The sequence below is a fragment of the Carassius carassius genome, chromosome 4 (assembly GCF_963082965.1).
Source record: "Carassius carassius chromosome 4, fCarCar2.1, whole genome shotgun sequence".
Taxonomy (NCBI): domain Eukaryota; kingdom Metazoa; phylum Chordata; class Actinopteri; order Cypriniformes; family Cyprinidae; genus Carassius; species Carassius carassius.
In genome coordinates this window covers 36,049,640-36,077,158 of record NC_081758.1, presented here as the reverse complement: position 1 = coordinate 36,077,158, position 27,519 = coordinate 36,049,640, and the positions used below count along the sequence as shown (strand labels likewise).

The 27,519-nt window shown below is 37.8% G+C and overlaps 1 protein-coding gene across 11 annotated transcripts in view; it reads left to right on the top strand.

Annotated features, from left to right (window-relative positions):
- The first annotated feature begins 3,452 nt into the window (after positions 1–3,452).
- fbrsl1 (fibrosin-like 1) overlaps positions 3,453–27,519 on the top strand; it is a 283,256-nt gene continuing 259,189 nt past the window's right edge. For 8 of the 11 annotated variants that reach the window (XM_059548652.1, XM_059548651.1, XM_059548653.1 and 5 more), the window contains exon 1: positions 3,454–4,593. In XM_059548652.1, coding sequence (XP_059404635.1) covers positions 4,321–4,593 — 273 coding nt within the window. In that variant the 5' untranslated portion in view covers positions 3,454–4,320. Of the gene's footprint in view, positions 4,594–27,519 lie in introns of all 11 variants that reach the window. The other 3 variants (XM_059548650.1, XM_059548648.1, XM_059548657.1) reach the window with 2 other exon arrangements.

The window sequence follows — 27,519 nt, the reverse complement described above, 5'->3', positions numbered from 1 at the left end:
TATGGTGACCCATACTCAGAATTCATGCTCTGCATTTAACCCATCCAAAGTGCACACACACACACACACACACACACACACACACACACACACACACACACACACACACACACACACACGCACAGTGGGCAGCCATTTATGCTGTGGCGCCCGGGGATCAGTTGGGGGTTCAGTGCCTTGCTCAAGGGCACCTAAGTCATGTTATTGCCGGCCTGAGACTCGAATCCACAACCCGAGGATTAGGAGTCAAACTCTCTAACCACTAGGCCACAACTTCCCCCACAGAGCACAGTGAGCACAGGATTGGATGGATTACTTTGCTCGATGGAAGGATGGATGAATGGATAGATAAATAGACAGAAAAATTATAAAAGTATGGATAGATGGATGAAAAAAGATAAAAGGATGGATGATGGAGAGAAACAAGATAAAAAGATAGATGATGGAAATAAAAAAAGATAAAAGGATGGATGACGGAAAGAAAAGAAAAAAGGATAGATAGATAGATAGATAGATAGATAGATAGATAGATAGATAGATAGATAGATAGATAGATAGATAGATAGATAGATAGATAGATAGATAGATAGATAGATAGATAGATAGATAGATACTACTTTTAGATGTCAGAACATTGCTTTGAGTGTGTTGAGATAAGAAAAGTCCATGGTGATAAAGTGTTTATAGCACTGTACATTATTGCAAGAGTGGAGTGTAAAATAAATCATTTATAGGTCTGGATGACTTGGATGATCTTGAGACTGTGTGTGTGTGTGTGTGTGTGTGTGTGTGTGTGTGTGTTGTCTGAAGGACAGGTGCTCTCTTGCTGCCTTAAGGCAACCTCACGGTGCCTAAGAGCCTATAACTGCAGACAGAACTCTGAATTATTATATGGAAAATTGAGCTAAGACCTAGACTGCAGAGGTGAAAAAAACACACTTTGACCTGTTGCGGTACAGTTTATATTTCTGTATATATGACATCCTGTGCACTTAAATCAGGGTTTACAAGAAGTGCTCGAGATTCTTATTATTCTATGACAGTAGCTGTGCTATTTACATACATTTTCCATTTGTATTTACATTTCTATGATATGCATGATTCAAAAATAGAAGTGTTAACCCAACAGCCTTAATGAGGCACCTGTCATTTAAATGTTATGAATTCATGAAGGAGGCCTTATTTCAGTTTGTATCAATTCATTGCTTTTTTTATGCAATGCCTGCAATTTGCCAATATATAAGTTATGTATCTGCACTTTCTCTCATTCATATACATAACACTTGAGCTGAAAATAATGGATTCCCCTGAATAATTCAGTGATGTGTGATTGTGGGCTACTTTAGTGAGTTCAAGGACCACTGTTAGCTCCTGCTGTTATAGTAATTCCTCAGGGTCTGTGGGTGGTGAGTGTGGCATGAAGTGTCTCATGAGTTTCCTCCCCTGAGCTTTGTGTCTTCAGATCTAAACTGGGCATGTCAATGTGATGAATGAGTTGTGTACAGACTCACAGTTAATCAGAATTTACTGGTTTTAAAATAGTTTAATGACATGATTGAACCAAAACACCTCAGTTGTGCAAACACTAAAGCAAACATGATATTGAGCGTGAATCATGCTGGTAGGCAGGTAGATAGATGATAGATAGATAACATGTTTTTGCTTTGTAGCCTGAAATGAAGACGGGCACAGTTTTTGTTTTATCCAGCTGCATTTACTCAGTGCAACTTATAACAAGTAAAAGATACAACACCAACATGTCAGAAAAAATAAAATAAAAAAACAGAATCACTGGGTTGGAACAGAATCACCCCCTTGTGTCAGTATTTTGTTGAACCACCTTCTGCTTTTAATACAGCCTTTAGTCTGTCTACTAACTTTGGACATCTAGACTTTGCAACATTTGCAGAACTGCTCAAGATGAGTTAAATTTGATGGTGAGCGTTTGTGGACTGCAGTCTTCAAGTCATTCCACAGATTTTCAGTGGGGTTTAAGTCTAGGCTCTGACTAGGCCATGCTAGGACATTCTCCTTTTTCTCCTTCAACCACTGTGTGCTCAGTTTTGCTTGTGTGCTTTGTGTCATTGTAATGCAGCAGATTTTCCTAAAGAATTTTATGGTATGTTGCCCCATCCATTTTTTTCCTTTTATCATGACAATTGCTCCAGTCCCTGCTGCAGAGAAACACCCCCTTAACAGGATATTACCACCTCCATGCTTTAATGTGGGAATGCAGTTATTTGGATGGTGAGCTGTATTGGATTTCCGGCAGACATACAGTTTGGTGTTGAGGCCAAATAATGTACATTTTAGTCAAATTTTAATCTCATCTGGCTCAAAATCTTCAAGGTGTGTTTTAGCAAAACTCAGTCGTGACTGCATGTGGCTTTTCTTGAGGCTTTTTTCTTGCAAACCTCCCATACATATGGAGCAAGATAGTAATTCATGAAAAAGACACAATGCACACGTGTAGCTCAATTCACATGCATTAAACCTAATTACAAATGCACGAAAAAGAAAAACAAAAAACAATTTACTTGCACAAAATAAGAATATATATACATAAAATACATTTCACAAATAAAAAACACAATTCACAGATATAACTAACTATCACTGTAAACTAATCTTGCACCATACATACAAGTCACATTAGTGGAGCATTTGTGATATTGTTGTCACATGAACACAATGACCACTGCTTCAGAGTTGCTGTCAGCCTCTTGGTCACCTTTCTGACCAGTTTTCTCCAGCTCTTTCATCCAGTTTGGAGTGATGTCCACAGTTGAAAGTCAAATGGCTTTTTGTGCCACTGAGAAGGTGATTAACTATACTTGATTGAGTTTACAATTTATTTTTTTCAAAAGGGGGTGATCCTTTTTATCACCTGTTATTTATTTATTTTTATTTTTTTGTGACATGTTAGTGTTATATCTTTCACTTGGATGTTATAAGTTGCGCTGAGCAAATTTGTGTCTGTCTTTAGTTCAGGATGCAAAGCAACAAAATTTGATTATTTTTAAGGTGGGAATTATTTTCTATACCCACTACAGATAGATAGATAGATAGATAGATAGATAGATAGATAGATAGATAGATAGATATCTCAGAATTGTGGATAGAAAGAACAAAGGATGGATGGACAGATGTATAAATAGGTAGACAGAATAGTAAGCAGAAAGAATGATAGATGGATGGATGGATATTGGATATATTTAATGGTGAACAGAAAGAACAATGGATGCATGGAGGGGCAAGCAAACACATAGAATGATAGATAGAAAGTACCATGGCTGGACGGACAGATGGACGGACAGACAGACAGACAGACAGATACCTCACAGGCGGACGTCACAGACGAGAAACACCCTGCAAATTACATGCCACGAAAAAAATAAGTTCCTCGGAGTAATATAATAAACCAGCTCACTTCCTCTGATAATCGCAGAAGTGGCGGAAGTACGTCAGTTTACCAGACTCCGAGCATTTACACTTCGCAGTGCGATTTGTGACGAGCAAGAACAGAGAGAAGAGGAGATGTGAATCATCCGCTGTCTCTTTAAAGCCACTTAACGAAGCTTTGCGTATTCCGACAAACACGCCGACGTCTTTCCCTTCAGCCGCAGCGAGCGGGCAGCGTTCAGGAATGGACGCGTTCAACTTACTATCTGCTGGATAAAGAACTCTTTTCCTGGTTGGATATGATTTGTTTTTGGTGGATTGTGTGCTGAAGAAGGATCTTTGGGGGATATAACAGCGTTTTCAGCTTGACGCGGACCGTGTTGTCTCGGATGGTTTCGTGGCGTCGCTTCATGCTGGAACTTACCGATACAATAAGTATTTGTAAATTGTTTGACAGACACGCGGATGCTTATTTTGTTGCTTCTGACACAGCGGGTCATGAAACGGGTGGAAATTAAAGCAGGGTCAGCAACATGAATCCAGCGCGCGGTCTGCATTACGTACACACACTGATGTTGTTGTGTTCCGTTGTAACAAAGTTGCCGTGCGCTTGGAATTCACGCTACTGTAATTAAACAGCCATTTTGCACCTGTTTAAATGAAGCCAGGCGTTTCTATCCTGTGACGTTGTGGTTTGGATTATACACACGCCTCAACCTGCATGGATCACATTTGTTGTTATCACATTACGGAGCTTAACATCCAAGGTCACACTGTAAATTGTTTACAGGCTTAAGTATCTATGGGTGTGTTTTATTGATTGAGTGGAATCAATCGGTTTAGACGGGATCGAGTGTCATTTTTGTCTTTTTTGGTTTTTGCGGGGGGGCGGGGGGAGGACATAGCAACGGTTTTAAAATGGAAGGGAAAGTGAAGCAGAGTCGCAGATCTCGTTCTCAGCGCGAGAGGGGACGGAAACGGGAGGCGCGCGCCGGGGAAGCCCGCGATCGGAGCCCCTCGTCTGGTTCCGAACAGGAGCGAAGTCCTGGTAAAAACGGTCCGCCACGCTCCACATCCTCGAACAGAACCCCGCGACCCCCCCGGAGGAAGAGACGCGAGTCTAGTTCTCAGGAGGAGGATATTATTGATGGATTTGCTATAGCCAGTTTCGTCAGTTTGGACCGTCTCGAGGTGAGAAGCAGTTTAAATATTCTGAACACGTCCGACCGTCTATGGCCGCAGCGACGGTTCAAGTTTTTTTTCTCTCTCTCTTTGTATGATTGTGATGACATAACCGTTTCTGAGTGTGTTAAACAGGTGTTTGCTGTTACCATAGCGCCGCATTCCAGAAGTTCCTTTCCAAGTTAACGCTTTTTGAGGATAGAATACAGTGATAGTAGCCGCCGTGACGTAATAGAGGTCACGGCTATTGCTGTTTTTGATCTGTCACTCTTGCAGAAGTGTGTCAGCGTTGTTTGACAGCCTGGTCACTTCGAGGAATACAGTGAATCATTCTGAAGGGTCTGTTTGAAGTGTGCATAACAAGAAAGTCAGTATCGCCTTCAGTTTGTCTTTAGTGCTTAAATGATTCATGGCATAGCGGGAAGTTGTGGTTTTTATGGTTGTGGGGAATTTTTCAAATGTCACATCTGTTGACATACAAAACTGAGATAGCACCTACAATGACTGTGCTGTGGCTATGACAAATAGGTAGGCTACTGTCGTCCAAGATGAAGAAATAAAAAAGGTTGCATTCAGTAAAAGTCTAGTTTAAAACCGTTGTGTTGAGTTTTTGGAAAGACATTTCCAAAGAGTACATTTTGAGTTGTAATATATCAAGGCATTTTTGGGGGTTTACTGTGCAAATAATTTTTTTTGTTTCCATAAAAGGTCAAATATGTGATTCTGTCATTTATTTAACCTAATGACCTTGACATTGTTATGAGGAACTCCATTATTTCTGTTTCATTTGTTGTTGTTTTTTTTCTTGACCAAAATGGTTTCCTACTCATTGGGTGCCACACTGATTTTGATTTGGCAATTTAATGTTCTTCAAGTAATATTTAGAAACAAACTAGCTGCAGTGATTATTCTGATTATGCCAACCTACTTAGGCCAAAAGTCTTTTACATTATACTGCCTAGCTATTTCTTTTAATTTAAGCCATACAAAACCTTTTTTTTTAATTCAGAAATGTTAAAGTTGTAAGTCATCATAAATTATAGCCATTTTTATTAGTTCAGTTTTTTTTGCGTTTTTGAATAACCTAACATCATTGTGCATTATGTCAATTAAAAACAGAATTCCCTACATTGTTCAAATTGCTTCCTAAAGTCAAGGTAAAGTACTGTAAACCTTGTTCACAGAGTGAATGTGGGCTGTGTTTGTTTTGTGTGTGTGTGTGTGTGTGCATGCGTGCGTGTTCCAGACAGGATCATTGATTCATCAAGTGGTATGTTTAAACTTGTTTAACCAATAGAGAAGGGCAAGTGAACGACAGCTTTACATAGGTGTTGTGCAAATAGCATTGACAGAGTTGTATAGTCAGCTGAAGTGGTGAGTTATTATTGGCTAGCGAGTGTGAGTCTGTGTGGGTACATTCATGACAAATGACAGTGGCCTAACATGACCAGTGAACTGTAAAACAGGGCTCAGTCACAAAAACAAACAGAGATATACTTCTTACATTCACTGTGAAAACAGTTGGCATAGAACGTCTTGAGAGCAAACGATTTACATGTTACATTCATATAAAAGGGCCAGTCTGTGTTCATTTAAACATTAAGCTGCTAATTGAGTAGTAATTTCTCTGCTTTGCAGACGTTTTCAGGCATTTGACCCTGATAAGTAGGCATTCCCTGGTTTGATTAATAATGGCATGCTTACATTTTCATTAACACGTTCATTTTTGATGACAAACAGTCAAGGTCTGAGCCCTAGAGACCATATTCCTTCTCGTATAAGTTGTTCATAGCACATCACTTTTAGAAGGTGTTCTAGTTGGCATTATTCTTTTGAGAATCCACCCACACGAGCAGTGTATTTTAGGCCACTGCAGATAAATGCATCTTTTTTTTAACTTCTCTGGTTTTGCATGTCTGATGAACAGTTAAGTGAGTAGAGCTCTTCATCTGGCAATGGAAAAGAAATCCATCAGATGTCTTTGTTTGCTACTTAATGGTTTGCTTCTGAATCAGCTTACCTGCTTATATGGATTTTCCAGGGTGATTTAAATGTCAGTTGTGGGATATGATGTGGTGTGGTAGAAGCTTTGAGATACATTTTTAGCAAAATTACATAGTATCTCCCAGCTCTTTAAGTCGTCCTGTGTAATGAAGTACTTAATTGATAAGGATGCTGCAGTTATTCTCCTCTCATGAGAATGAGGATGCTTGTGTGAGTGTGTGGTTGTTCTGGGTACAGGAAGTAAATCCTCTTTGCTGAGCTGTATGGTTATATATTCCTCTGGGTTTCATGTTACAAGTTGGAATTTTAATTGTATAATTTTAAATTATTTGATTGTGAACTGTTTTGTTTGCTTTTCTGTAGGGCTGGACCAGAATATTTGAATATTCTTTGTGGGTTGGTATTTGAGTTTCAATTTTGTTTTTTGTTTTTTTGAACACCTGGTATTCATTTGCGCTTAAATAGTAGTTGTTTTTTTAACTATTGGGCCAAACGGTTCTAAGGACGGTCAAGTACAGTTACAGTTGTATTTCCACGTGAGCCTGGTATGATTACAAACCGTTCTCGGCCTGGAATTCTCGGCACGGTTAGATAACCGTGCTATTAGAGTGCGTGTGCGTGACGTTGCTACTTTGCCTGGCTACCAATTTCTCCATAGCTGGCTAAGCGGAAGCACGCTATTTGATCAAACCACAATAGTATCAAAAACAGCCAAGAACATTCAATATAAAAAAAGAAAAAAATGTCTGAGAAAGTTTGGTCTGTGGAGGAAACTGGAGGATTTGAAACTGGCCTACCACATCAGCACATCAAGTTTGATAAATCACCCAAATTCTGTAGTATGCCTATGGAATATTGTTGGTGTAAAAAAACGAGCTGGTTTTATCCTCCATGTTAATCAGTAATTTTACACACGATAAAAACGTGCACTTAATCTGCTTGAAAAATACTTGCAAATATGGCAGCCATAAAAAAACTTACAGTAGCCCAACCTAATAATAATTTGTCTATAAAATTATTACTCTTAACAGACCTGTTTGTTTTGTATCACTAGTGCAGTGTCCGTTCTAGGAGCATATAAGCCCTGCCCACGTGAGGTGCGCCGCTTTTGGCTCGCACTGTTCTGTAGTTTATTAAAAGTTAATTTGTTCTGAACATGTTGCATTTCCGTATTGCACCAAAATAAGGCAGCAACACAATTGCCACGCGTGAAGTTGATTGGATGAACGGTTCTCGACATAATATAAATGCAAACAGACAGAGAAGAGAAGAATAGGTACAGCCCCTCCCTCCGAAGCTTCGAATATTCAGCGTTGATTACTACCGAAGCTCCAAAAATGGTATTTGGACCAACCCTGCTTTTCTGTGTTATAGTGATGATCTGATCTCTCCTTGTTCTCATTGTGACTTTATTTGACTTCACCATAGACACAAAAAACATTTTATTCAATGATTAATAGATAAAATTAAAGCGAGGCTGACAATGTTATAGTGGAAACTCAGAAATTTTTGGCAAGTATTAAAGCATTGTACTGGAATGTGGTGTCTCCAGTTTGAGTTGGTTCTTTAAAGTCATCATGGCATGTATTTTTATTTTTTGTTTTAATATTTTCCTTAAGGTTTTTTTTGTTGTACAAAAACAAATATATAGGCCTATGTGGAGAGAAGATTATATTAAACCGTTATATTAACTCTCTGTCTGAAATTATACGTTTTAAGGAGACACCTCTTTTAAGGACGCTAAACGGCCACTGATTGGCTAACGTCATTGCATTTGAAGAAAAGTATCAGCGATCCCTTCCTTGCTATTGCATGTGAGTAAGTGTTTTGAAAGCATTATCCATATAAAACTGCCAATTATAGACAAGGCATTATAAAATAGTATACTTCTGATTAGAAACATCAGTGGATGGGGCCTATGGTCCGATGATGTTAAACCATTTATCGATGTCTTGCTCTTGCAAATATCTTTGCCAGTGTGACATCACAGACCCCATATTATCTAAACAAACTATTTTTGGAGCTTGGTTATTTATATTTATTTAATAACAAGGAATATGTTTTAAGCTATGAAACCTGCAGGGTGTAATAATAGTGCAAAGACTTGTTATATGTCAAGGATATTTTGATGTCTCATTTCATGACCCCTTTAAAATATGAGAATGATGATGGAAAAACTTTTAATATTCCCTAATTACTGTTTAGTTTTAATCACAGAAAATCGCTCCAACAGCTGGTCCACACTTGCACATTACCTGCTTTGTAGGTGTCAAAACTTTTGACAACTATTCTAAATGTATCATGTCAGACAGGAGAATGGAGAGATGTGGTGAGGCACTGGACAGAGTTTTTATTAATGGTTTTTTTATGTCTATTTGTCTCTTTGAGAGAAGAAGCAAGTGAGTGTAGGTGACGAAGAGGTGGACATAACTGTGACCTAATATGTTGTTTTGTTGTTGTTTTTTTTAGATTTCATCGAGGCCATGTGGTTTCGTTAGGGCTTGTTTGACTTTGACTCTAGTCAACACAATGTTCTGCGAAAGGCTGTAAACAGTAAGCAGTTTTCAAGGCCACAAAATTCACCTTATTTGGCACTTGCACTGTTTTCCAGCAATTTTTTTTTTCATGAAACACTCACTGGCAGAGAAAGCTGTTCAGGGAAGACAGAAACGATGGACTGGCATTAGTGCTCCTCTGAAAATTGCAATAAAAATAATGGGGAAGAAATTGAGAGGAGTCATAAGTGGCTCATTAAGTAATAGTGTTTTCTTTTTAAACAGGCAGGCCTTCCCTATTCCAAGTTTCTCATTCTGTGAAAACTGTTTCTGTTAAACACTGTATTACTGTTTTTCTGCTATGATTTATGAGCATATGAGTAATTTTTGACTGGTGTAGTTCCATCTGACACCATACAAATGTTTGCTGTGAACTTGTTTCTGACATGTTGGTGCCTGTTTTTACTTTCGTTTTCAATGCTTTTGGTTATGCGAGTTGTGGTTTTCTGTCTGTCATGGGTGTTGATGAATCATTTCTCCAAACAAGTTTCAAATCATTACATGTACAGGTATGTTGATTAAATATATCAAACAAGGCCTTAATCTAACCAAAGGAAATTATTTGATCTGCTTTATTTTATTGGCTTCTTTTTGTTCATGTAAGTGGGCATTAAAATAAATTGTATTTCAAGCAGTTTACACCTCTACAAGTACAAAACCAAATATGATTTCTGTTTAAAATTGGCAACTTTATACCCTGATATGGATTGCACATAATATATAGGGCTGGATAATATATTTGAAAATTAATGTAATTATTATTATTTTTTTTGCACATTTATATTTGTATCTTTACTCTAAAATAAAAAAGGAGTTATCCTACCATCTCGTACGCTATTTATTCCCTTTAGGGTTTCTATAGTACACTTAATTTCCTTTCCGGTTCAAGATTTCAGCTAACATTGTGATGTCTGTCAGCCATCAGCCCAACCCTATGTCCCATACAGGTGCTGGTCATATAATTAGAATATCATCAAAAAGTTGATATATTTCACTAATTCTGTTTAAAAAGTGAAACTTTTATATTACATTCATTAATTACACAGAGACTGATATATTTCAAATGTTTATTTCTTTTAATTTTGATGTTTATAACTGACGACTAAGGAAAATCCCAAATTCAGTATCTCAGAAAATTTGAATATTGTGAAAAGGTTCAATATTGAAGACACCTGGTGCCACACTCTAATCAGCTAATTAACTCAATACACTTGCAAAGCCTTTAAATTGTCTCTCAGTCTAGTTCTGTAGGCTACACAATCATGGGGAAGACTGCTGACTTGACAGTTGTCCAAAAGACGACCACTGACACCTTGCACAGGAGGGCAAGACACAAAATTGATTTCATTTGCCAACAGGACTTGGCAACCCAGCACACAGTGCCAAAGCTTCCAGTAGCTGGTTTAAGGACCATGGTATCCCTGTTCTTAATTGGCCAGCGAACTCGCCTGACCTTAATCCCATAGATTTGTGATGAGTAAGATGTGATATTTCAGACCCAACAATGCAGAAGAGCTGAAGGCCACTATCAGAGCAACCTGGGCTCTCATAACACCTGAGCAGTAGCACAGACTGATCGACTCCATGCCACGCCGTATTGCTGCAGTAATTCAGGCAAAAGGAGCCCCAAATAAGTATTGAGTGCTGTACATGCTCATACTTTTCATTTTTATACTTTTCAGTTGGCCAAGATTTCTAAAAATCCTTTCTTTGTATTGGTCTTAAGTTATATTCTAATTTTCTTAGATACTGAATTTGGGATTTTCCTTAGTTGTCAGTTATAATCAACAAAATTAAAAGAAATAAACATTTGAAATATATCAGTCTGTGTGTAATGAATGAATATAATATACAAGTTTCCCTTTTTTTAGGAATTAGAAATACATCAACTTTTTGATGATATTCTAATTATATGACCAGCACCTGTATGTTTGTGCTAATCGTTTTACACCGGACTGCCTCACAAGGAGTTGTACAAAGGTTGCTTCTGAAAGAGGAATCTATAACAATGCTTTGTTGCGTGAACATCAGCTCCAGACAAAGTAAGCATCATGCATCATATTTTGTTTCCAAAAGAGCTTCTTGGCTTTCTGTAAGACTAATGTTGCCAAATCTACCATCGTCTCTGTCTGTTTTCGGTGGTGCTGTTTTCACGTACTACCAGAATGATCGTAAATGGGAATGTGGTAGTTAAAAATTGCATATAGTAGCAATGTGAAGTCGACTGCTTGAAACTGTCGAGCTCATAATGTAATGGCATGCAAAAGCACCATGAGACCAGCTATGTCATTATTTTTATTGAGAGAGAGAGCGCATTATTGTAACGCGAAAGCACATTAAAATAATGCACGAGCGCGAATCTCTCTGTTCGCATGCAGATTTCCTTTTGCTCTGTCACAAAACCAGAAGTGCTTGCTCAGATACACGCTGCTCTCACCCGGAGAGAGTATGCGCACTTAAAACGTGTATCCTCTCACCTAAACTGCATCCTGTGCACTCACAACTCTCTCTATGCTCATGTTTTTATTTCTGGCCTTTTACCGCGTGCAGTGTGAACGCTCCGATCCGTCAACATGGGCTCGGAAAAAAGGCGCATCACAGACCGTGTGTGAACCTGGAGTTACGTAGGCATATGCCCAGTCTGTTCTGTTTTCGCACTAGGCGCTGCATTCTGATTGGATCGGATAGCATACTGGGGGGGGTCAGGGCCGTGAAAAATCGTGCTATAAAGCGATTTAGAAATCGTGCACGCTCAAATTGTTATTTTATGACGAGTTCTATTAATCGCACAGCCCTAGAATGAACTGGCAATGAACAGAAAATAACTCGGACTGGCACCGCTCAGCAAAACGGGAAAACCAGAACAGAGCTCAGAAGCGGGTAGAGAGTCAGCGGAGCAAGCAGTCAGACAGAATTTATGCATGTTTGAATTTGTTGTTCTGTAGCATATGCAGCAAAAGTATCTAAGATAAATTGGCAGTTTATTATTAAACCAATCAGCAAGCTCGAATAGTGGAAGCATAGTTACAGTTTAATATTTATTTTTTGTTATTTAATTATATATATGAAATATATTACTATTTATTTTATTAGTAATTGGCGGCCCACCTGCAATACCATCACGGCCCACAGGTTGAAAACCACTGGTGTAATTCATAAATGCACATTTACTTTAAAGTACAATCCGATTTAGTGATATTGTCCTGTTTTGCTGGAGCATGAGAACTTGAAGCTCCACACTCATCTGAAAAGGGAGGCAGGAGCACCAGCTCATTTGAATTTAAAGGGACAAACACAAAAACTGCGCTTTTTGGCTCATACCCTAAAAGTGGCAATTTCAACAAGCAATAAACAATTGTTTGTTGGGTATTTTGAGCTAAAACTTTACATACACAATCTGTGGACATAAGACAATTATTTTACCTCTTGTAAAAAGGGGCATAATAGGTCACCTTTAACATGAAAAATGCCTCAAAGGGAACTTTTTGTTTTAAATTGATTCAGTGCAGTCAAAGTTAATGGACACACATTAAAACAATTGCCCTTTTCACAATGTTGCTTTATTTAATGTCACCAACATAATCATCATGATTATATTGGCAATTTTTGATAAATCACCAAGTCTAACTCACACACGCACATTATTGCTTCTTAGTTGGCACAGGCTGAATGAGAGTGTGTGTGTGCAGTCTCATATGTTGAGCCTCTGTGTGCGTGTCTTAGAGCATGCTTTCTTTATAAATGATGCTTGCTGTGAAAAGCAATTAGCGTAACAATTGTCGACAAGCTCCTGCTCTGAACGTGAGATGGCTGCTTTGGCTCTACGGGGATAAGCCTTTATGGTGTAACTGATATTAAGAATAATTGCTGAGAGTGCTATTCCCACATTGAAATAAGATATGGAGATGGGAGAGGTACTCAGCAGCCTATCGTCCCCTCTCTCACACTCCTTCCCTCTCAATTACCCTGCCCTAGTACGTTTTATTGCATTTATACTTGCTGATTGGTGTGAAACAAAAGGCATGTAAGCCTCAGTAACCTTTTCAGTGTTAACCTAAGTCTTGATTGGCTAAACGCTAGCAGTAAAGGTCATCACACCAATTGCAAAATGTTATTCTCTGTCCCGTTGGATCTGATGACTTGAAAAATGTGCTCCAAATCTGAGTGGACATACTGGTTATTTTATGTATACAGCTCATTTGCATTCGATGATCCCGGTTTATTAAAAAAAATATACATATTTTAATCTTTATAAACTGTACTCCCTAGCTTCTGCTAACTGTCATATGCGCATTCACGAGAGAGTGGTGTTACAGTAAGTGGCATAGGATGTAGGCGTAAACTGCGCAGGGCTCACAAAATCGCTAGCCTGACGTCCCAGGTCTATTGTGTTTTCCAGTCAGACTACCAAAATGTAGACAGGCATCTTAAATTCAGATCTCCCGTGGGTCCTTAAAAACTCATAACGTAGTACCAAACTTAAAGCCATAAAAAGTTTTAAATACGTTAAATGGTATAAGAATGTCTTAATTTCAAGAGGTCTTACAGAGGTTGGGGACGGAAATACAAGAGTCGCGGTATGGCTGGATTAAACTTCAAAAGGCAATGATGTCATTGAATAAGCGTTGCACGTTTCAAGTCAAAACGTGGATCGGATGTCTTTATTTGAATGTATCTGAAAGGAACTGACTGTCCTCAGAAACACGCCATTGGCTTTTTAAAATTTTATTTTACCTATAATTCCTGAAAAAGCAGCGTTTATGAGCGTGGAGCTGCTTTGTGTATAGCCGTTACTGGGGAAACTGCAATATTTCAGTGATTTATGGAATTAATCGATATTTTACATCCATAATCTGAACAAAATATTTCATCTACTTAATAAAAAATAAAGTTCTTGCAGGATTCCTAAAGAAAACAAAGCAATTGTAGAACAATAAAATAAATTCAGATGTTGAACATTCTCAGAACCTTTCAACATGGATTTCACAGGTTTTTCAGTTTGTATGTTCCACGTGGAATCAAAGAAAGACCCTACTGCCCATGGCTCCCTGTGTGAGGCTATTCACATGGGACACATGGGAAGCAGTGGAACCGACATGTGAGGCTATTCACATGGGAAGCAGTGGAACCGAGGTGCCGCCTGGGCCGTGGTTCCGGGGCGAATGTTACCACAAAAGCACAAATGAGGTCACACTTCAGCTTTGTACACCGAGGTGGGAACTGAAACAATTCTTTCATCCTCCATTAGCCTACTGGCAGCAAACTATATTAATGCTAATGATCGTGGCATGCCTTAATGCTAGTACGTCCTGTCACTGTTTAAGTTTAGAGATAAAGATTGATTTCTAACTATTGGGATATGATCTCAAAATGAAACAACTGCTGTGAATCTTGAAATGATTTATTTCTTTTTTCTTTTATTTTTTAAAGACAAATATTCCGTTTTTGAGAAGCGATACAGTATTGCCAAACAAAATATCGCAATACTCATATTTATCGATATTTTCTTACACCCCTAGTCAGCATTGTATAAAATGAAGTTAAGTGACCACACAGCCCTTTCACCACCACCACTTGCTGCCAGTTCTAGAAGGGTCATCTTGATTGTTTGGCTAAATGATGATCGTTAGAGCATGTACAGTTTAATACTGTAGTGTTTAAATGTACAGCCACTGCTCTACTTCAATGGTCGCTGCAGATGACTGCGCTTTTTTTTTCTCTATTCTAGCTTACAGCTTAATGACTTCCTGCCAGGGCTAAATTATGTGCTCACTTCATACCCCCCCCCCCCCCCTATTTTCGGCCCTAACCTCCCCTCGCATGCACCGCTCCAGGTTCTGATGAAACCGTTCCCCTTCTGCATAATCATATTTCCTCTAGCATGAGCCAAAAACAGCCAGAGAGCCGGAGCTGCTTTTCTCTGGAACGCTCCGCTGTACTCGTCCCTCATGATTCCATGACTTTTAAAAAGTGGGAGACTTAGATTCAGATTAAATACAGTATACTTGTACAGAATTAGACACAAGTAGGAATTCTAGAACATAGGTTAAAAATGTCTGTGGTTTTATCTATAATAATTGTGTGACATAATATGAAGGCTTAGTCTACAGATATTTTTAGATGCACTATTTATATAGCACAACTCTCCAAAAGTTTGGTTTGGAAATTGTTTTTCAATTACTTTGAAATAATCCCTTTTTTCACCAAATATTGTTGATTACAATTTAAAATAATTGTAAAAAAATTTGTATGTAGTTTATTCCTGTGATGGCAAAGCTGAATTTTCAGCAGGAATTACTTCACAGTCACATGATCCTACAGGAATAATTCTCATATGCTGATTTGGTGCTCAACAAACATTAAGATAGTTTATTCTTCAGTATTTCATTGTGCATTTATTCCAGTGGATTTCTGCTAGGGGTGTGCACGGATAGTCGAATATTCGTTCTGCTCTAATTATTCGATAAATAAAAATATTCGAATTTCGCTATATTTTTGCTTGCCATAAAAAAAGAAAAAAAGAAAAAAAAGTCTCCACGGCATATTCACAGAAAGTAACCAAATTCAAGAACATTGTTGCGGCATCTCTCAAGCAACGAATAAACACCGCTAACTTGGAAAATGCAGTGAAATCTCCTCTTCTCGTGTCCGCCTTAGACCCTCGGCACAAACATCTCAGGTTTCTCGATGAAAACATGAGAGAAGTAAGAAAAAAAAACTTTTTTGAACATTATCAGAACATTTTCCTTGATGCGAGTGCTGCGCCACCAAAGATGAAGAGGATGCAATTCCCACTCGTCGGAAAAGGCTGAGCCAGTTCTTCAGCGACGATTACAGAGAGTCCAGCCGAGACGAGTGGGAACAGTTCTTGCTGGAGCCATGTATTCCACCAGATGAGGATCCCATTCAGTGGTGAAACGAAAACACGAAGCGCTTCACAAAACTTATTCGCTTAGCACACCGTTATTTGTGAGTCCCGCCAACGTCTGTGCCGTCAGACCGCGTTTTCTCCGCGGCCGGCCTTATTGTTAACAGACTAAGGAGCCGACTTTCCCCCGATCATGTTTACATGCCCGTATTTCTTAACAAGAACATGTAAAACAATAGAAAAAAAGCAAAAAAGATTTGCTGACAGTTTCAAAGTTAAGTGTAAGCATTCTGTACAATAGCCTAATTGCTGCTGGCTGCTTTACGTTTTTTCTTTTTTCACTTTTTTTGCTTTAAATCTGTACTTTTGTTTGTTTGCACGCATTGTTAAAGTTTTTCAGCTACAAAACACGATGTGTAATGTTCAAGCTTATTGTGTGTAAGCTTGTTCAAAAATGACAGAAACAATAAATGTTGCTGAAAAATAACGTCTGTCTCATTAAACTTAATTTAAATAAACGAATATTCGAATACTCGTTTTTTTGTGAGCTCAAATATTTGAATGTGATATTTGCAGAAAACGCCCATCCCTAATTTCTGCTGAATAGAATACTACGTTATTCTTCCATTTTTCTGTTGCTTAAGTGTAGCCTCGAGCATACAGATGATCTGTGGTTAGTGAACATTGACGTGCAGCGTCAACACCTCCAGAGTAGAGTCTCAAGCTGTCACAGCATGAGTCAGTGCTGGTTGCTTCCAGTGTAAAAATGGTGTTATTGTCTGTAGGCAAGTTCTGGATGGGGGGCTGATGTCTTGGAAATCATCTTGCCAGCAATCTTACAGGTGTGAAATGAACATTCTAAAGCAGGTTTACTGTGCTCCTAAGTTATTGTGTGTTCTAGAACATTCACAAATAATGAATGATGCCAAATCCAAATAATGAAACACTTCTTATATATATATATATTATATTATATATATTATATATATATATATATATTAGTAATTGATTGTTTGTATAGCAAAATAAATAGGCTTAACTTTTTATTTATTTGAGTAGTTATAAAGGGCTTTCTGTATATTTTATTTTTAACAACTAAATGCACATCCAAAAAAACTGTATGGTATTTCATCACAGACTTGTCTTTCACTAATTAAAATTTCACTTAAAACACTTTTTCCAAATTAGACAAATGAAAAAGCATTTGATATCCCCTCATTCTTGGAGAAGAATATGGCACACTCTAGATTAAATATGGGTTCACCTTCAAAGAGGATAAACATGATTTGTGCTGACCACATTGTTGTGTATGCTGAGAGCATGAACCCATTGCAATTTACCTGCCATTTAGAAACATGCAAATTATAATGACTATAAATCACACTTTACAATAGGGCTGCACGATATTGGGAAAAAATGACATTGCGATATTTTATTTTTCTGCGATATATATTGCGATATGAAATCTAATCAAATTTTTTCTTACATACAAAAATGGGGTGAGCACACCTACATTCTCATTTTAAATGATTTAAACATTAGTATTATTTAAATTAGAGTAAATTATTTGTTTGTAACTTTAGGATGTGGTTTGAATTGTTAACATTAACATGATCTTACCACGAGCAATACTTTTGTTACTATATCAATCTTTGTTTATCTTAGTTTATAAAAACACAGCTGTTCATTGTTTGGTAATGTTACTTCACAGTGCATTAACTATGTTAACAAATACTGTACAACTTTTGATTTCAACAATGAAGGCTATAGCCTAAATGTTGAAATTAACAATGTTGTAGAAGTGCAGTTTAGTAATAGTAAATGTTAAATAATGTCGATAAATGGTTTAATAAATAGAATATTATTGTAAAGTGTTACAGATTTTTTTTATACACCAATTCAGACGTCTCGTGAGTTCAGTGTTGGACAGGTCAGTTGTTTAAACCATTCATTATATTGAATGGGTTCATAGGAATCAGCTCGTCCAATCAGACTTGTGCGGCACGCGTTGTGTAATTATCTCTGCAGTTTAGGATCTCGCACAAGATTTGATAACACAGAAAACGTTTCATCACTGGATATTTTGTTTTTTTTGACACCATTGTGTCAATTGATTTTGATTAATATGCATGAGGGAGAGAGAGCAAGACAGCGCTCTTGTTGTGTGAAGACGGTGAAAGTGAGCGTGCGCGCACCGCCGGGGCTCTCTCTCTCTCTTTCTCTCTCTCTGCTCGTTCTAATATGCGCCCTGTTAATCTGACAGTACTTAAAAACACATGCAAATGATAAACTTTCACTCTATAAAGGTTAAGCTGTGCAATTAATCCGCCAGTCATATTCCTCAAGGGCCGGGGAGCTCCTGGCCCGTACGGTTAATGAATAACGGATCAACTACGACAGGCTACATCGCACATCCTGCAATGTGACTATCGTGGATTCGTACATCGTGATATCAATGCTTAAACGACAAATCGTGCAGCCCTACTTTACAAGCTATTCCTTTAAGGACATTTCGATTAATTGTTGTATGAAAAACGCTGGTTTATGTATACAATCTGAGTGCTGAAGCAGAACCAGTTGACAAGTGCTGCTCTAAAGTATGGCTTTTGTCTTTGTAGTATCTAGTGTTTAATAGGGATATGCAGGTATAAAATTTTCCTGTTATGATAAATTGCTAAAGCTTTTATCGCGGTATATGGTATTATCACGGTATTGCAATTTATTTAATAAAAAAGGTGGTCATGATACAGTATAACTGGTTAAATAACTTTTCTTTTCATCTAACAACAATAACAATATTTAAATACAATAAAGCAATACAGAAACATAAAGTTAAAATATTATACAAAATATTTAAGGTGCAATTCATGAGCAATAGCTACATTGCTACAGAAGTTACTAATCTTTGTTAAAAAATACAAGTCTTAGTTCATGTTAGCTCATTAAATAACACCTCTGAAACTTTCAATTTTAGCAACGTGTTATTAAATATTGTAATACCTAACATTAATGAATGTTCAGAAGAATTTTTCATTGCCAGTTTGTTAACTAGTGAATTAACTAATGTTAACTAATGAAGCCCTAATGTAAAGTGTGAATGAACAATAAAGAATCAAAACAATTTCAAATGATATCTAGTCCATATTGTAGTCCAGATTAAAATAGGGAAAAATGTTTGAAATTAAATAGCCTATTTAGTCTAAATATTTAAGTATTTAACACTGTGATGAACATCATAGCGAATCCACAAAATCTGAATGGCTATTTAAAATTATTTAAATATGTTTTAGAAAGCAGCGCAGCTGCTTTATTTATGGGGTTTCCAGGGTAAGGGCTCCATTTTCTGCAGTTTAGCGCCATCTGCTGTCAGAGAGTGTATGTGCTTTCATTCAGCAAGTCTCTCATGTGTTCCCCTATGTGCTTCTTATGCGTGCCTATTTACATCAGGGCGCACATGCATCTTTCAAGCAGCATACAGCTGTGTTGTGCATTTTGACCAGTTGATAGGAAAATTATTCTTAAAATGCATTCCAAATTCAGAATGATTTGCAATATATAATTATTCATGGTATTTAGAAGTGCTCACAATAACGATATAATTCATATTCATTACCATGATATATCGCATTACCGAATACCGGCACATGTCTAATTGGAATTGTTGTCTTGGAAATACTGAGGAGTCAGTGTGTCTGCAGCATTGTGTTTTTTCCATGTAAATGCCATAAGATGCTATACAGAATGCTTTACTCATGGTCAAATGGTGTTTGTCGGGGAGCAGCTGTTATGTTGATGTTGTGGGTATTCGACTGGGCAACAGAAAGGCCCTGACAGTCTGGCTACATTGAGGCTGGAAATAGCATACTGCTACACACACACACACACACACACACACACACACACACACAAACACACACACACACTGTTGCCAAAGTGACAATGCATTGGAAATATAAGAAAAACATCGTAGTCTGCTGAGAGGAACACCGTTGTGCTTGACTGCCATCAGCTCCGACTTCCGAGTTGACTGTATTCCAGTTGTTAGTGGAAAATTGTCTTTCTGTCAGATGTTTTAACCTTAGTGACGTGACAGCAGTGACGGATGTGGCTTTGTCATGCTTCATAAGTGCAATAACTAAAAAAATAAAATAAACTGTAGCCAGTCTTAAAATAGTTGTTTTAATGTTTTTGAACATCTCCTATGCTTACCAAGGCTGCATTTATTTGACCAAAAATACAGTTAAAACAATAATATTGTGAAATATTATTACAATTTATGTGGAAATTGTGTTTTCACAATTTTTGTGAAAACTCTTAGATTAATAGAAAATTCAAAAGAATGAACTTCTTGATTTGGCAATTTCTTTTTCTAGAGGAAATAGAAGGTACACCTTCGTTAGGTCTTAGCTATTCACCTTTTTGGGCTCCTGTAGCCTGTGTGAGACCGGCACGGTGTCTTGGGCAGGTTTATTATGTACGCCTCAGAGTGCTCTTCCAGAACTGGCACACTGTCTGGCTGTTTATTGGTTTTGTAATGGGATCCATATCAGGAATTTTTGGCAGACATAGAGTAAATGAGCTAACACACATTTGAATCCCACAGGATAAATAGGAGTCATTGTTTGGTGCAGAAAGCACAATAGTGTTTCTGTCTCAAAACCATGGCCTTAACGCTTCATAGAGCCAGAGAAAGATATAACAAAGCTTTGGTCAAAGTAATCAAGTAATTGTGTGATTTCCTGACCTGAAGATTTTGGAAAAACTCAAAGCAGGTCTATTTAGTCTGTGAAATTGCTGTGATTCTCACCCTCAGCTGTATGTTGTACTACACAACACCTATTTTATTTGTTGGTCTGCATTCCATGGAGATGGGAAGGTGGGGTGTTTGGCACCAGTCCTGCAATGATCTCTCCAAACTCTGCTGACACATGGGTGTGGTACACGTACACACTTCACACTCAGCTATAAAATGCCTTTGTGGCATTTGGTCTTTTGAAATCTTCCTAGAAATTTTCTAGGCTGTTGGTTCTAGAGTGCTGCAGGCAGAAACGTGGTTCTTGTGATCCAGGGTGCTGACTGCATTGCAGCCATTCTTAAAATGTACACGTCTAATCACTTCGCTGTTGAATGCTCTGGACCATTCTTTGGGCTTGTCTTTGGGAGTCCTGGACTGAATTTCACATCAAGCTCCCTGAGACCATAATGTTAAAGAGTGTGAAATTGATAAATGCTTTTATTTTAATTGTTTTATAGTATCAAGTATTTATTTATTGACTACGTTTCGGTAGTCAATAAATAAATATTTGGATTTTTTTTTTTTTCACAGTATAAAATGCAGTGTTTCAAACTCAAATGATTCTTTCTTCAGCACACAAAAAGTAAAAATCATCGAGGAATCTTAAATGTATCACAGTTTCAACAAAATATTAAGCAGCACAACTGTTTTCAACATTAATAATAATAAGAAATGTTTCATGAACTGCAAATCGACATATTAGAATAATTTCTGAAAGATCATGTGACATTGAAGACTGGAGAAATGAAAATTAAGCTTTGGAGTTACATGAAAAAATTACAAATAGATTATAATATAAAAATGTATTTTAAATTGTAATATTATTTTTCAACATTATTTATTTTTTCTGTACATTTGATCAAATAAATTCACCCTTGCGGAGCATGAGAATTCACAAATTTTTTTTTGTCTTTTTGACCCCAAACTTTTGAACTGTAGTATACATGACAGCATTTTCTATTGTTAAATTAAACTTCTTGCTCTTAAAATGATAAGATGTTAAAGATTGACTAGAACACACGTGATTTAAAAAGTTTTGGGAAGATTTTATGCTCGCACATTTTCAAGGGTTCTTCATATGGAAAATAGATATCTCAAATAGTTCTGCAGTAATCAGAAAGCAATGGTGTAACAATGTTATGTTAGTAGACACAGGAAGGAGGCAGCGGGAATAGGCGAACATTTACATAAAACTTTAATAACAAAATAAAAACAAAACAATGCGACAGCCCCTTGCGGATGATTATCGCACACAAACAGAACCAAAACAAAAAATAAAATCCAGGCCTGGTCCTCTCTCGTCTTCCACTGCAGTCACTCCTCCTTTTATCCTTCCGAAGCTGCTCTGTGGTACTCGAGACCGATGAGTGGCGCAGGTGTCGCTCACTATCACTTTCACTCCACCGGCCTCGCTCTGTTCCCACGGCTCTTGGCCCCCGCCACTCATCAAAAATAACAACAGTTTTCCGCTTTATCTCCTGCTGTATTTTCTCTTCCTGTTGCTGTCTATCTATCTCCATCTGTCTCTCTCCAACAACATCAAGTATGTGTCTTTATGTATGTGATGGCTCTAAAAACATCTTGTTTAATCAGTTTGTTAGTAGGGCTGTTGCAATAACCGCAATATCGCAGAGGAATGCAAGAATTACAGCAACCGCGATTTTGCACGTTTTCTTTTTTCATAGGGTTATTCCCTTCTCATTTTACACTTTGTGCAAGTGCACTGAATACTAAATAAGTACGTAATGATAACTTTAATGTGTAACCTTTTGATTTGTACAAAGGCTTCGTTGATTTGCACTTAACAAGCCTAAACAGACAGTGAATGAGAGAGAGAGAGAAAGATCAACTGAGCATGTGCGATTACTTGCGAGTCATATATATTTCTGAAAATAGGTTGTCATGTCCAAGAAAAGCCAAATCTCTGTCTTGGCATCGACACATTGTTGGTCAGCTGAGCCTTCTAACGTGGTGCTATAATGTATGTATATGTGTGTGTGTGTGTATATATGGTGATAATACTGCACACCACGCTATTGAGCCACTCAGCATTACCGCAAGGGAAATTCTAGGGCTGCAACTAACGATTATTTTGATAATCGATTAATCTGTCGATTATTTTTACGATTAATCGATTAATCGGTTTATGTACTTATATTTTAGTTTTTTCCATTTTTTCCCCAAGTAAATTATTAATAAATGGTCTTTATCATTCAGCATAGATTTAAGAGATTTTAACCATTTTGCATTGTCATATCCTCATTAAAAATATACCTGGAGTTGTTTTATTGTGTTAGTAATCCTTTGTCGAACTCTTCTGCAATCAAAACACTGACCCATACTCTAGCAAATTTTACAAGGAGATTTCAAATAATGTTTTCACCATGGCAGTCCTTAGAGCTCCTAAAGTAGTTTAACATCCTGAACATAGCTTATTAAGGAATCTTTCAGAACATATTTTCACGAAGAATAAGGATAAAACAGAATAAAATTGCAGTGCATTGTATTTTATTATTTACTGGGAAACAGCTTTATAGCTTATGCTGTGAAATTGTAAACAATCCTTCAAAAAAAGTGCCAATGGCATGAAACCTGAATGGAACTCACAATTTAAAGTAAAATCCATCAGAAGGTTGTCCAGAAAAAAAAATAGGACACACACAAAAAACCTGCTGTGTGAAAAAGAGCAGTGAATACTTAGAAAAAAAAAGTGCATTTCAAATATCTACATTTACCTCTCTCATTCAGTCATAATTAGGCAGCACGACTGAATTTTGAACTGGTAAACGACAAACTGATCACAGAACATGTTTGTAAAGCTTTAAATGTTAACTGTTAAAATTAAAAAGCAATGTTATCAGCTTTTACGACTAAACATTTGCAAACAACATTGTACTGGAGAATCTGCACAAATGAAAGTCTTAGGGGCCGTTCACATATCGCGCCTAAAAACGCGTGGAAAACGCTAGGCGCGCCGCTTTCTCCTTCTTTCCAAAGCGCCCCTGAGGCGTCTGCCTTTGATAAGCAACCATGACGTGCTCTCTCCTTGAAGACGCGGAAATTTCAGCAAAGGATAAATGGATTTGCAGCTCAAAAAAATCGCTTGCAGTAGCTCTGCTACTAAATTTATTTCAAAATGGAAATCCATATACAACTATGATCAGCTGTTCCTTTCATCTTGACTGAGCTTTTAACGTTGTTACGGGAAAGGATGAAGCTGATTGGTTAGTTCTTGTCACATGACCCGCGGTGCGGTTGCGGCATTCTGAAAAGTTTAAATGTTTTTAACTCGATGCGGTGCAGTGTTGGAACTAACGAACTTGAGCGCGCAAAAGACGCGATATGTGAACGTCCCCTTAAACAGTGCAGTAGTGCAGAGTTTACAGGTTACTCTTCTTTTTTAAAGGCTCAATGTAAAGTACTCACACATCACGCTGAATGCTGCAGACATAGACATCATATGATGTCTATGGCTGCAGAGACGCTGCTCGGGAAGCACGTGACATAAAACAAGGCCAGCTATTGGCTATTCGCTACTTCTCCTGTTGTACTGGCTGAGTAAAACCTCCGGTGGCTCATTACTGCCACACTTTGGTCACCGCAGATTTGAAATATGCACGAAATGAGCCGCTTACGGCAAATAAAAGTTATTTAGCAACGAATCGATGACTAAATTAGTTGACAACTATTTTAATAATCGATTTTAATCGATTAAATCGATTCGTTGTTTCAGCTCTAGGAAATTCCTTCACCGTGACAGCCCTATTTGTTAGCAGGCTGCTAAAAACAGCAGTGATCTCCACTACCCACATACTCACACAGTTACACTCACACACTAACAAACAAACCCAAGCATACTGTCTGCAACTGAAAACCTGACAAGATGCCAAACTCGACACCGATTTCTTTCAAAAGGCAAAATGCTATGTGGTACAGAACAAGGCAGCAGGGATAGTGGAAGAAACCGTTCACCCCAAAATGAAAATTATAATTTCTTACCTCAAATTCATTCACTAATTGTTATAATCTTCTCTGCTGCTGAAGTGGGGTTGTACTGGATCAATCTTAATTGTGAATGAATCATTAGATTGGCTTTGTGAATCTAATGATTCATTAAAAAGATCCTACTAACATAATCCCACTAATTTCTGGTTTTGTTTTCCACTATAGAAAGTCATGTGGCTTCCATGTCTTTATGGTGTGTTATGAAGATTTCCTGCAGCTAACATTCTCTGCTTTTCTTTAGCTTTCCCTAGGGATGCATTTTGGAGCATTAGTGAATCTTGCAATTCCTCCTCTCACCGCTTTATTCATCATCATATATTGAATTCTGTAACTTGTGTTCTGAGTGCAAACTCAGTGAATGCACAGTTGGCCAACATAAATGTTTTATGTATCTATAATAATAATGGTGATAATAATTGTACTGTAAAATTACAATTCATATTATTATTAAATAAAAAAATTACCATTTAAATATTTATTATTATTATTATTTAATATTTTTTTTACTGTATAACTCTAAAATTACAATGATAATATGTCTGTCTTATTTATTCATTTTCAAACATTAAACCATCGAGATCTTATTTTTGTGGAATACTATGTGGAGCTCTTAAATATTCTCTTTTGTTGAAAACAGCTGCTTTATAAACACTTATAAGTATGGGAAGATGGTTGAGGCATGTGGCATTACCAAATGCACCCATAGCCAGTTTTATTTTGATTATTTGCTTAGGCCTCGTGCCAGCGTTTATGCTTTTTGGATAAAGCAGCCTATTCATGACTACACATAGTCTCTGCATAATAAGGTGGCATAGGAGAAAGTATTTTAGTTACATCAAGTACAGCTATGCAACCGAGGCAGAACACACACACACACACACACACACATAGCCACGTTCATGCCATGCTTGCTGATGCAGCCCTCTGGACTAGGTCATCGGCGGTCCCAGTCAAGCGATGGATGACCTTTCCGGGGACACACGCCTCTCCTCCTGTACTGAATTTTATTCAGTTCTTTTAGGCAGAAACCTATCAGTATTCAGAAGAATGCTGGCATGACTGTGTGCTTGTGTATTCACCCTTGTAATGCATGTTTGTGAATAACAAAGATAAAAAGGATGTAATAGAAAACAAACCAACAAGCCCCAGCGCAAAGGACGTCTGAGAGATTCTGAGGGGCACAGCCGAGAAAACGACAAGGATGACTCTCTAAATAGCATTTAGTGTTTGTTTTTTTTATGGCTCCTCACAAGCAAAAGAAAAACAGCAAAGAGGAAATCTATGCATCAGTAGATTCAAATCCGTTTCATGCCTAGAAGGCATTCTAGAGTTGTACGCTACAGAGGCTTTTTGTTCAGCCTCTTTTATATCTCCACAGTGTCTTGCATTACATGCACAGCTTGATAACAGAGAGTTGAATGTTTTTTTTTTAGTCGCTGCATCCACTGCAGAAATCTCTAATGAATATTGATAGATGGTTGTTTTGGCAACTGTGAGGTCAGAGTTCTTTTTCTCTTTCTCCGAGAGGAACATCCAAAGCATGACAGATGTGATTGTGTGCAAACAGGCCTCTGCCGAACCCAGCATTCCTCTTGTAGACACCAAAGCGATGGTTTCTGTCCTTGAGGGCAGTAGCCACTCTATTAGTGTTTATATTGGGGCTATACTATTTATTGTCATTTGTATGCTTGGCTTAATAAATTAATTGGTTCATTGTGTACACTGTTGGGAGAACAGGAATGGAAGTGGCTTGTCATTTAGCAGATGCTTTCTTATGCAGAGCAACTGCAGTGTTTTATTTATTTATTTTTAAATCGTTAAATAATTTGCTTTCTCAAATCGAGCCGATCTCAGATGCCTGTCTTTGTGACGTCACACAGACAGGCCCCTCCCATGACAGTTTGGTTGACGGTGGTGTTTCAGCACAGACTGGACTGGCGTCTTACCTTAGACCCGCCCTGAGTGAGCTGTCATCAGTCCACCATTGTTTCGACGTTGGAGCAGAGGTAGACAAGAATGTCTCCTAAGTGATTGAAGGGTTCTGAAGTTGGAAGTAATAATGAACATAGCATTCGTCATTTAATCCCGACATCTGATTCACTGAAGGATTACTTTTGTTTCTGAAGGGAATGTCCCCCTGATCTACCTAAATGCGTCTGTTCGCGTGAATTATTTGTGACCCAGCTTCACCGCCAGAAGAAGTGAGTGTAAGGTTTTTTAATGAATCTCTGCAAATCACCTTTTCTAATAATCTGGTAGTTAGCGAGTTTTGCGATTGAGAGTGGGTCTCTCAGAGAGCGGCTCGGAAGAGAGGGATAGGGTCAGCAGAGCTCATTTGCGTTTAAAGAATGCAATAAAACAAACAGCGTGCTGTAGACAGAACTGTTTCTGACAGGGTAAAGATGGTGTTGTTTTACACTACCCTTGAGAAATTTTAACCAAACTATGTTACAGACTTTTCATTAAGACCCTAAAGAATCATATCTACTTGTGGAAAATAAGCATCTGATGACCCATTTAAAGCTTCTATTTTGTTGACAACAGCTGCTTTATAAGCATTTGTAAGTATGGGAAGATGGTTGAGGCATGTTGCATTACTGAATGCACCCATATCTGAATTTATTTTGATTAATTTGCACCAGTTTGTGTTTGTATTTGGTTGATTTAAAAGCCGAATTTACATCGGCCATTACTCTAGTCTTCCATCT